At 32.7% G+C, this 12,671-nt stretch overlaps 1 protein-coding gene across 1 annotated transcript in view; it reads right to left on the minus strand.

Moving 5' to 3' along the window:
• Positions 1-12,671, minus strand: part of LOC123838506 (receptor tyrosine-protein kinase erbB-4) — a 950,771-nt gene that overhangs the window by 57,929 nt on the left and 880,171 nt on the right. The window contains exon 16 of the mRNA XM_064585840.1: positions 825-957. Within this exon, the coding sequence (XP_064441910.1) occupies positions 825-957 (133 nt within the window). The remainder of the gene's footprint in view (positions 1-824; positions 958-12,671) is intronic.

Below are 12,671 nucleotides of genomic sequence, written 5' to 3' on the forward strand. Positions count from 1 at the left end.
CAAACACAGATCTAGAGAAGGCTAAGTCTCAGTACGGAATTGCTTTGAGCTGTTCAAAGAGCCATGGATGTGTGTATCAGGAGAAAGAAGGTAAGGTGCAAGTTGAGAAGGATCTGGCAATGCATAGTTTTCTGTAATTGTTTTTCCTCTGTAACCTATACAGTAAAAACTATCACCTTGCATGTTAGATAACTCAGTGTGGCAATATAAGAGAAATTGTAATAATTTGTGGGTAATTTACATATTCACAATAACTAACATGCATAACATTAAATGCTTCCCATAAATTGTGTGGTAAGGTGTGTGTGATTACAATAGGAAGGTTTATCCTGTAAGCTCAGCTTTTCACTGTTGGTATAATGAGATCAGTGGCTACCAATTTAATGACCCTAATTAAAGCATAAATTGCTTGCCTATCTGGCTTTATTTTGAATCAGAAAAATTCTCTCTTTCTAACATTTTTCTAGTTCTGCTGTTGAGATATTCTCTCCCCAGATGTTTTCTAGTTCTGCTACTGTAATATCCTAGAACTCTAGTGGGATTCCTCCTCCAAAAGAAACAGGTATGTCTTTTCAAAAAGATCTGTCGTTCAATCAGATAATCTCCTTGACCTCTGCCATTTGTCCTCTTTAAAGCCATGAAACTGCCTTGACTACTTTTACTATATACTCTGATTTTTCATCAATTCTATAACATACTATGAACTGTAAACTCTCAGCAGGAAATTGAACAGAGTTCACTTGGATTAAAAAACCGAGTATCATCTAAACCTTCTAAACCTAATGAAAGTCCCTAAGCACATGGAGAACAAATAAACACCACACCTCTGTTTCCAGAAATCTTCTTAAGGCTCTTTTCTTTTTGATGCTCTTTCTTCTAACATAAACTGCAAATGTTAGACCCATGATGACCAGGATGAAGAGCCCGCCGATGACTCCCGCTGCAATTAGGGGAGTTCTGCCCACCAGAATGAAAAAGAAGAAGAAAAAAAAAAGTAAGAAGAGAGACAAGACAGAGGGAGAAATAGAGCAGTTGTGCAATAAATACATTATCCACATATCACAGGTCTAGTCAGTTAGAAGAAATACAAATAAAAAATGCATTAAAGCCATCACAAAATTTTGGGGGGAATAAAAACTATTCCCGCTTTTTGTTTTGCTTTGTTTTTTAAATAAACCATGCACATACAACTAATCTTTGGAGATGAGTGGCCACAGCATGCCATTCAACAACAACAACGACAACAACAACAAAATAATACTTGGTAACAGAATGAAGAACACCTGCCTAAATGTTGATATACAAGCATTTAAAATTATTTTCATTTTACTTTTTCTCTAAATAGATGGAAATATATTTTAATAACATTGTTGTGGTATCTAATATTATTTTCAACATTTTCTCTAAAGTAGGCTTTCTCAACAGTGGCACTATTGACATTTTGGGCTGGATATTTGTTTGCTGTGGGGGACTGCCTTAAGCATTTTGGGGTGTTTATCAACATCCTTAGCCTCCATCCACTAGATGCCAGTAGCACCCCATCCACTAGTCACGGCAGTTTCTCTAGATACCTTCAAATGTCTGCCAAAGTCACCCCCCAGCCCCACTCCCCCTGCCTTGAGAACTACTGCTTTAAAGCAAAAATGCATGGTCTGGAGATATATGAACCTCACACCTCTGGATCATTAGGGTACCAGTAAGAGAGATGTATTGATAAAAGTGCAGTTTCAAACGCTGGCTAGGCAACTCTGCTGGGATAAAGGGCGGGAAAAAGGTAAAGAATTGGGTCAGACAGGTTTTCAGAGCTATAACGACAGGAGGAATCATGCTTATCAAAAGTGTGCTGAAGCATCATATACCCATAAAAGAGGTCTACACATTAAGTACTACATTAAAAGGGGGTTAGAAGAGATTCACTAGAGATTTGTATTCTTAAAGTGTTTCTCTAATACATTGTTAGCTAAGATATAATTTTGAAACTAATCACTTATTGTTTTCAAAGATAAATTTTTTCCTTGCCTGAAAATAATATTTATAGTCTTAACTTCTTGTCGAGAGTAGAATAGTATCTATGAGCTTTCTGTGGTCAGAGCCCTGATGTATATTAATTTCATATGTCACAGCAAATAGCCCAGAGTAAAACACATGGGTGTTACCTAACACATATTTGACCATGAAGCCATCACAGATATGAAAACTAAAAAAGAACTTCCTGAATGTCCATGCTTTCCATAGTGAAGTATTTTATACCTTATATTCCTATTTGCAGAAGAATCTACCCTGTACAGCTACATTCTTTTAGAAAAAAAAAAAAAAAAAAAAAAAAAACTACTTGCTCTTGCAAAATAAACTATTGCTCAAAGACACATCAGAAATAATGATAGTGGATGATCCTTAATAAAATGTTTAAATTTTAAAGAGCTCTTGAAAAAAATCTGTGTCACTTCGATAAATGAAGCCATGTCTTTTAAAGATTATGACTGTTATATTGCCATATAAAACTACAGAAAAACCTTAAGAAGTATTTCCTCCTAAAGGTTGTTTCCTGACAGCCGAAAGTAGTATAGCATACTGGAATGTTGCTATAATTCAACAAGATTTCCCTAAATGGAACTTTATAAAGATATAAAAATCTATGCTGAGAAAATTAAACTGTAGTATGGACACAAACTCATCATTGTGATGTGTTTTGGCGTGTGTAAGATCATATTTTTGAGCATGGCAGTTAAATATGTATTTCAAAAAATATTTTAAGTTTTCTGTTCAAGGCATAATTTCCAGTTCAAGTGCCTAACATATCCCTGAAAAAGCCATTACTATACAAAGGGTTGTATTTTTTTTCTTCAACCTGATATTTTTATTGCAAAGGATTTATGTATTTCTGAGAATAGTGCCCAATATTTTATTAATTGTACATTTGAACTAAACTCTATACTTCCCCTGCTTATCTATTTTGCAAAAGCATAAGTAGCATGAATTTATGAAAATATATGTCAATGTCGCTGTAAATTAACAGAAAATGCTCTACTTTGTTTTTGTTTTCTATTTTAAGAAGAATGATTCCTAATAGAACAAAATAAGACTTCTGCCTCCATTCTTTCCATTTAATTTGGGTGGCGATCAATTGTCATGTCATTACTACTTAGTTAGGTTGCAGCAATGCACATAAAACACTCAAAAACTCAATAGACAGTAATTTCTAAGTTTTTCTAGTTAGCATTTACATTCAATACTTTCCCATAGCAGTTCCTTGGTTGATTTGCATTCTTTACCGTTTTTATTTTCTTACCCCTCTGCAGGAGTGGTAGAGGTACAAACAACCCGAGGAGGTAAAGAACTAGAGTTTCTACACCTAAAAATCGTACACAAATGTTTTGTTTTACATTTTAAGTGGCCAAATTCTTCATATTTCAGTAGAATTTATTCTTGAAAAATAAATCATAAACCATAAGTAAGCAACCAGTTGATTGAGAAAGGGGGAATATTCCATAAGACAACTTGTATGTTCCCTTTAATAAGTGAATATGAAAAATAAGGTACTGGCTTTGATTAAGAAGACTTACTAGTCATAACAACAAGATGTGAAATGCAATCCTGGACTGGACCTTAATTTGCACAACCATTTGTATAGACATTTTTTAGGTAATTTGGGTAGTTTGATTATGGATTAAGTAGTGGGTGAGATAAAAATGTACTGCCATGGAAAGATGCAGGCTAGAAATTTAAAAGATTGGGTTAGAAACAGTAGAATCTCAATGAGAGAAAATCCATACACGCACATGTATGTGCATAAGAAGATCTAGAATATACAGTAAGACACTAAACAGTACTTGTCTTTGTTTAGTATGACCATAGTGCTCTTATTTTTGTATTTTTACCATTTAATGGGCATTTTCTCATTTTATTTTATTTATTTATTTATTTATTTTAAAGATTTTATTTATTTATTTGAGACAGAGAGAATGAGAGAGAGAGAGAGAGAGCACATGAGAGGGGGGAGGGTCAGAGGGAGAAGCAGGCTCCTCGCCGAGCAGGGAGCCCGATGCGGGACTCGATCCAGGGACTCCAGGATCATGACCTGAGCCGAAGGCAGTCACTTAACCAACTGAGCCAGCCAGGCGCCCCATTTTATCATTTTATACCATGTATATATATTTCCTTTGAAATAAAAGTTTGTTAAATTTAAGAAAAACAGAAAAATAAATCATTGTCTATAAGTTTAGTTTATAATAATGGCCTTGTTTTCTTTTTTTCCTTGACTGTTTACTTTCATATTTTCAATTAATTCATTTTGCTATCCCCTATCCACTTTTACAATGTAAGTACTTTTGTAGATATTTTCTATTAATTACAGTTTAATGTGTCTGAGATATTTACCACTCACTATGTTGTGTACAATTAACACTTTGCTTCATAAAACCAACCTAATACGAAAAGTTAACACTACTTACACATTTCCTACTCTCCAAAATTTTGATGATCTCTAGATATTAGTAGGTGTAGGATAGAAGCCCATTTTTTCTTGAGAGTTAATGCTTCAACTCTTATGAGGACCATTTGGATAAAGAGGATATAGCTACTTAAGTTGCTTTTTAAAATTGTTGTATATCCTCACTAGGATATACAGCTGGCTATCGGGATATAGGATATTAGGATATAATGCTGGCTATTGACAACTAAGCTATATTGCTGAAAGAAAGTGTTTCTCTTTACATCTGAGTCAGAGTAACCTCTTAAAAGGCTGAGATATGACACTGTTAACAAGATCATAAGGGTCAAACGCCAAGGGACCTAGAATACTTTGTCATCCCTTATCTGTTACAGGAGTATTGTTTGTTGTCATTTGCCTATATATTAAAAAGGGATGGGATCCCTAAAATATAAAAGATAGGGCACTTCAAGCGCCAATTCCAAGCTTAGATTAGAAAGATGTAATCAACTGATAATTTACCTTATTCTGTGATTTGGAGATACTATAATGAAACATATTCTCCTACTATTCATAGAGACTAATATAATAAAGATTCTGAATCACAAATGAACTTGGCTCATTTATTTAAAAACATATAATTTAGTTTTCATAATTTCATTTAGAAGTTCAGAGACAACAGAATGTATTATATTCTATTGCCTTGAATGCAATGATCTGTCTAAACAGTTATCTGTAAAAGAGTAGTGTCTCCCAAAACTATATCACTCATATAATAAGATATATTCTTAACATTTATTGCTATATTTGAACCATGCTATTCCTCACTGGAGAATATAAAATGTGAGAGAATACATGAAACCTGATTTTATAAACATCCAAATATTTTCCTTCACTGATCTGTTTCTTTCCAGATCAGGTCAGAAAAAAAAATGTAGTAAAGTCAATATAATTTATGATTACAACTCAATGGCTCTAAAACTATCTAATATACCATTTTCCATTTAATGTCAAGGGCAGACTATCCTCTTAAAAATATACAGTGGTATTTTCTTTAAAATTGTAAACTTAGTAAAACTGGTATTTGTCTAATATAGTCATTGCAAAAGAATGCTAGATCTGTAAGATTCTTTTATAGGTATATCACCAAATAAAAGGACTTTAATTTTATAATATAGGTATATTTTTCTTTTTTTCTTGAATACAGAATAATTTTCAATACAGATAAGAGAAACAACCTTAAGTCCTATAAAACACCAATGGCATAATTTGCAACCGACCGTATGACTTTAGAAGAGTGAGATCCATTTTTGGAAACTTCTAAATTAAATTAAATATGTGGAGATGGGTCTCAGAATTCACAGGATCAGACTTAGAGTGGATTCACTGTTTATTTATGGGTACTAAAGGTTTAACAGAATTTTGAAAAATTTAAACAGGAAGTAAAACAAACAAAAACAACAGGCTAGTCAGATAATTTTACCAGGGCATTTTTGTATAATAAACTTGAAGTAAAATGGTGAAATAGTACCTCTAACATTATTATTTTTTGTTTACCTTTCAAATCTGCATGATTTTTCCTTAGAGCGGCCTATTGTGCTGGAAAGAGGCTTTAGAGTCAGACCAATCTGAATTTTAATTACATGTCTGTCTCTAACTATTTGTGAGTGTAGTTCTTCTAGCAAATAACTCAGCTTAAATACATATAAATACATTCTTCACTTAAGGTAATAAAACATAAACACAGCAGGGAACTATTCTTTTTTACATTTCTGAGCTCTGATGACTGCTTCTAGCTCCTACCAAATAAACAAATACCTTTAAGCATTTGTGAATCATATGCTTCACTTTGGCCAGGACAATCTATATTTGTGCCAGTGTAAATATCAATAATATCCCACAGACTCTCAAAAGCGGCCTGCGTGAGCAATACAATCAAATGTTTACCTTAACTTTAGCCCAATTTAGAGAAACTAGGATACCTCAAGCTAACAAGTCCTTACATATAACAGCGACGTCAGTTATATATAACACACATCTAAATGTGCGTGCGTGTGCACATTATGCATGTATATACTTACACACATTCATACAAGAGGACATTAGTATGAACAGGTTTTACTTGCTAGGAAAGTAAATTAGTCACTACATGTAATAATCATGTATGTAACTTAAATGGATGTTTCATAAATTAGGGTCAGATGTTATGATTCTCTGTGATCTTATATTTTCTTTAAAAAATACACTTAGATAACATTGGCTATCATCTTGTACCCTTTCTTCTGAAAATCTTACAGGGGAGATCAGACAAAAGTGTGAATCTGCCATGAACTGGAGGTTGAATCTATCATGAGCAATGCACTCCATGTTTCCTAATTTGCTCTTGCTTTAGGAAAAATATAGTTGATCAGAAATATGTTGACTCCTCAATTAAAAACAAAGTTGACTCATTATTGAAAGAAAATTCTTAGAATCATCTGCCAACTAAGATAAGGAACACAATTTGGAAACAACATTTTCAATAGTTTTAGTTGTTAGGTAAGCAGTTTAAACATAGCAAAAGTTCTGCTCAAATAAAGGGAACATGCAACCTGACTGCCATCAGGTATGGGGCACCTGGCTGGCTCAGTCAGAAGAGGTACAACTCTTGTTCTGGGGGGTTGTAGGTTTGAGCCCCACATTGGATGCAAAGATTACTTAAAACTTAAAAAAAATAAGAATAAAGACTGCCATCAGCTATTCATGAGTTTTGTAGTGCATATAGTATCACTAACAATTCCCTTCATTTTCAATGGGAAATAATCTAAGACAAATGAAAATATTAAAAACATTTTATTCTGATATAGAAAACATTCCCTTTTATAGAGGTAAATCAGAGACTTACTTGGTCCTATATACTACCCTTAAATTAAAAAAAAAAAGTTTGTCTCCCTCTCTGAACACTACATCAAAAACTAATGATGGCTAACTGAACATAATAAAATAAATAAATAAATAAACTATAAACTTTTTATTCTAATAATAGCTGCATATTTTTAATTAAAACTTTTTTTTTAACATACACTGTATATTTTCACTATAACTATACAATGTAGATCTTATAACTCCCATATAAAACATAAAGAAACAGACTCTGAGAAAAGTTAAGACACCTAGATAAGGTCAAACATAATAGTAATGCTAACTTTTTACATCTTGGGATCTCGAGTCCATTAATTTTTCAGCTATATTATGCTGTCTCTCTTTCCAAATCTGACTCATTAGAATTGGTTTTTAAGGCAGATTGACAGTTCATCATATTTTTCTTCAATACCTTTTTGAAAGTAGAGAATAGAAAATGCACATAAATTTGTTTAGGGGTTCTAATATGCTCTTTGATTTTATATTTAGTCATATCTTACTATTGTAATTCTCACTGGACGATCATTTTATCTGCCTTGCTATGTTCATTGTGGTTTCACTTTATTAAATCCTTTATGTCTTTATTGAAATTTATAAGTGACCTTATTCTTTATTTAGCTTCATTTTATTTTCTCAATGAGAAAACAGTTAAGAGGATTTTTTGGCTTATAAAAAAACCTGGATTTCCTTTACAAAAGGCAAAGACAAGCAATATCTATCATTCTAGTTACAGTGCCTACTGCACTGATAGTCTGTTCAGTCTTTTCCAAAGAGGTTCAGATTTGAAACAAGAGACCTCAAAACACTAGGAAACATTGAAATTCCCCAGAAGACATTTTAAGTGTTACTGCCTAGGGCAAGGAGAACCACATTAATGTTGGTTTTTTTGTTTGTTTGTTTGTTTGTTTTTTTCCCCTACTACAAACTGTGCTTATGGTGACCTGGCATTCCACCTGCTCTATAAATATGACACATCTTTTCTTTTCGAACAAATAGAAATGATCTGGGTCAGACTCTCTGAGGTAGACAGCAGTTGACAGTTACAGTGTTTACTTGATGAGACCTAGGGTATTACAGTATGTCTTTACCCTTTGATTAGGATTCTGGATTCCTCTATTACATCTTAAATGTAACCAGAAATGTAAGTGCTCAAACAAATGAATCACAACATATTCTCCCTCTTCCTAAGCAAATTTAACTTGTCTTCATGTGATAAGATAATTTTTCCCCAATATTTTTTAAATATGTGATTGTTACAGACTATTCAATAAAACAGTGTTAAGAGTATTTCAGTAGAGATTTTTTACCATTAAAGCAATATGTAAATATCCTCCGGATTCTTTTACCTCTAGGATTAGCCTCTGAGAAAAATTTCTAATAGTTTCATGTAATTTCTTCCTTCTCTCTAGTGGTGATTTTGTATCTATCTGTGGGTTTTGTTTGCTTGTTTGTTACAATCTTTAAGATAGTATATATACTTGTAGATTTGATTCTGGGGACAGACATTCTCATGCTTAAAGACACCATTCTGAGGATATATGTAATACACTTATGAATTTATTTTCCCCCCCCAGCTTTATTAAGGTAAAATAGAAAAATACCTATGGATTTCTACAAATAAAGTGTTGAAAGGGAATTAGACTAGAAAGAATTTTTCTTTCAATAGGTTTTTTTAAGAATGTAGGTGATTTTTTGGCACTTAGATTTTTTTTTCATAGTTTATACCTATTACATAATATCAGCAATGTTTGTATTAGTATAGCACTTTTATGATTGTCTGTATAGATAGTATATAGAAACATGTTTAATGCCAAAAACAAAATATTGTAAACATTTAATTATAAAATACATTATCTACTAAGTATTCTATCCTATTACCTATTCATTGCATAGATATGGTAATCTGCAGCAATATGCCAAAGTATTAAAAAACTGATAAAACTTTTACAACTTCAATTGTGTTCCCTATCAAAGTTGTTTAATATGCTAAGGAATTTATTAGTTTTATAATAGAGTAGATAATGGTACATAAACACAACTATAAAAAGGAAAGTGGGGGAGGGTAGACACCATTCTTTATTCCCATGTGTTAAGATTTTTCTTCACCTCAAAATCCCCATTCATTCTAAGCACTGTAACTGCAGATACCTGTGTTGCTAACAAAGATTATATTCTATTGGTAAATTACATCTATCTTTATCTATCAAAACACTACACTGTACATTTGTGTCAGGTTTATTGGGCACAATTACATAATACAAATGAAAGCAGTCCCATTTTCAGAGGATTCACAAACCAATTTTTTAAGTAATGATTTGACTTGCTCTCTTTATATACAATTTTGTACATAAAGCAACTTAAAAAAATTAGCATGCTTTTTAGATACCCCAATTCTTGCCTTACACTAAAAACTTTTTAAAGAATAAAACACAAAGAGGAAGTAAGGGAATGTCTTTCTTAAGAAATATTACTCCTTTTAATTTAGATGAAATGTTTTCTACTTTTTTTTGCCCTGCTGGGCAGCCTTATTTCCTTTTGAAGGGACCTCCAATGTTCTCAGAGGAGTTGGCAGCCTTGATAAATTCTTACGATTTGGATGAAATGATATGGGGGAGACTTTGAGAAGCAGGTACAGTCATGGGGAAGATGCCAGGATTTGCAATATCCATGTAGAGTCATTGAAATTTCTTGCACAATTAAATAACAAAGCTACTTTTACTAGGTGTTTTATGTGTGTTACGTCAAATACTTCTTTCAAAATAATGGATTATGTGTGATGAATCTGAGGTAGGTTGTACAACTTGCCTGAGGTCAAAAGCATCCTAAGTGGATTTAAATCTTGGCATGTTTTGCTCCAAAGCTTCTCTGTTTCCATTAACATATGATTGCATGAGTATATTACATCAGAGGAACAGAAGAGAGAGTCCAGAAATAAACCCATGCATATATGGTCCATTTATTTATACCAAAGGAGCCAAGTATATAAAATGGGGAAAGTACAGTCTCTTCAATAAATAATGTTGGGAAAACTGGGCATCCACATGCAAAAGGATGAAACTGGATCACTATCTTACAGCACAGACACAAAATAACTCAAAATGAATTAGAGACTTGAATGTAAGAGACCTGAAACCATAAAACTCCTAGGGAAAAAAAACAAACAAAACAATAGGTGGTAAACTCCTTGACATAGGTCTTGGCAATGATATTTTGGACTTGACACCAAAACAAAGGCAAAAATCAACAAGTGGGTCTACATCAAGCTAAAAAGCTTCTTCACAGCAAAGGAAACTATGAAAAAAATGAAAAGGCAACTTAGTGAATGAGAGAAAAAAATATTTGCAAATTATCACTGATAATGAGTTAATATCTAAAATATATGAAGAACTAATACAACTCAATTTTAAAAATCCAATTAAAAAATGCACAGAGAATCTAAATACACATTTTTCCAAAAAAGATACAGAGGAGGCCAACAGGTACATGAGAAGATGTACCTGTCAATCATTAGGGAAATGCCAATTAAAACCACAATGAGATATTATGTCATACCAGTTAGAATGACAATTATCAAAAAGTCAAGAAATAACAAATGTTGATGAAAATGCAGAGAAAAGGAAACCCTTTCTCTACTGTTGAGTGCACTGCTGGTGGGAATGTAAACTGGGGTAGCCATTAAGGAAAACAGTATTAACATTCCTCATAAAATTAAAAATAGAGCTACTATATGATAAAGTAATTCCACTTCTGGGTATTCATCTAAAGAAAATGAAAACATTAATTCAAAAAGATATATGTATCCCCATGTTTATTGTAGCATTGCTTATAATAACCAAGATATGGAAACAATGTAAGTGTCCTTCGACAGATGAACAGATAAAGAAGATGTGGTGTGTATACACACACACACGCACACACACACACACAAAGGAATATTACTCAGCCATCAAAAAGAATGAAATCTTGCCATTTATGACAACTGGATGGACCTTGAAAGAATTATGCTAAGTGAACTAAGTCAGACAGAAAAAGACAAATACCATATGGTCTCACTTATATGTGGAATCTAAAACAAAAACAAACAACAATAAAAAATGAGTATAGATACAGAAAACAGATTTGTAGTTGCCAGGGGTAGAAGATTGGGAGATGTGAAATGGGTAGTGTTAGGAGTCAAAAGTACAGTTATAAAATAAATAAGTCATGGGGAGGGATGTAACGCACAGCATGGTGATATAGTTAATAATACTGCACTATATATTTGAAAGTTGTTAAAAGAGTAAATCTTAAAAGTTCTCATCACAAGAAGAAATAATTTATATAACCAAATATGGTAACTAATGTTAGCTAGACTTATTGCAGTGGTCATTTGGCAATAATACAAATATTGAATTATTATGTTGTATGTTGGAAGCTAATATAATGCTTTGTCAATTCTATCTCAAAAAATGTTAAAAGAAACGTTTAGAAAGAAACAATTCATAGAAATTTTCTCCTTTTAAATAAGATCCATAGACATTATAAAAGGTAATATTTTAGAATTTCATGTACTTGAAAAATAAAAAGAGCACACACACAAAATAGGTTAGAAAGATTATTCTGGCAACAGGTTGTAAGGTAGATAAGAGGGGAAAAGAAGACATTTTCAAGACTAGTTAGCTGACTATTTTAATAGTCCTCATCAGTGGCGATGAGAGGCAGACTAGGGAAGTATACAGGACAAGACAGAAAAGTATCACAATAGTAGAAATGTTAAAAAGTACAAAGTCAACAGACAAAGGAAGGGTCACTTGGGTGAATGAAAGGCTGATGATGGCATTCACACACATGGAAAAATCAGGAGAAAGACAACATTTGGAAGGGAGTAGTGTTGAGTTCTTCTGGATCTATGGACTTGAGGTGCTGAAGGGTATACAGGTGTATTGTCATCATTTAAATCTACTTTCAAATTTCTGTATCCACTTGTTTCCCCTCTAATTGTAGGACATATATCTGTGCTGATTTTAATATCTTTATCTTTTTAATTAAAGGAAGTTACAGATAACATAATGTCATTTCCTTTGGATTTTTTCAATACTTTATTTTTTCCCTGGGAATGCTAAACATACAGAGGACGAAAAGCATGATTCCTGAGAGATTTTTTTTTTCTTTTCATTTTCCTCCCTTTTCCCTTTGGTTTTCCTGAGAGATTGTTATTTTATATGGTTTGATTTCTCTCATTAAGGTGGATTCTGCTGTTTCAATGCTTTTTTTCATATATTTTTACTGACCTTTTGAGACCAATCATTTGCAGGCATCACAGTTTTAAAATTTTAATACATTTAAAAATCCAGTTCATACT

Source organism: Mirounga angustirostris, unplaced genomic scaffold, assembly GCF_029215605.1.
Source record: "Mirounga angustirostris isolate CCGP_5_RB_7025 unplaced genomic scaffold, mMirAng1.0.hap1 SCAF_3, whole genome shotgun sequence".
Taxonomy (NCBI): domain Eukaryota; kingdom Metazoa; phylum Chordata; class Mammalia; order Carnivora; family Phocidae; genus Mirounga; species Mirounga angustirostris.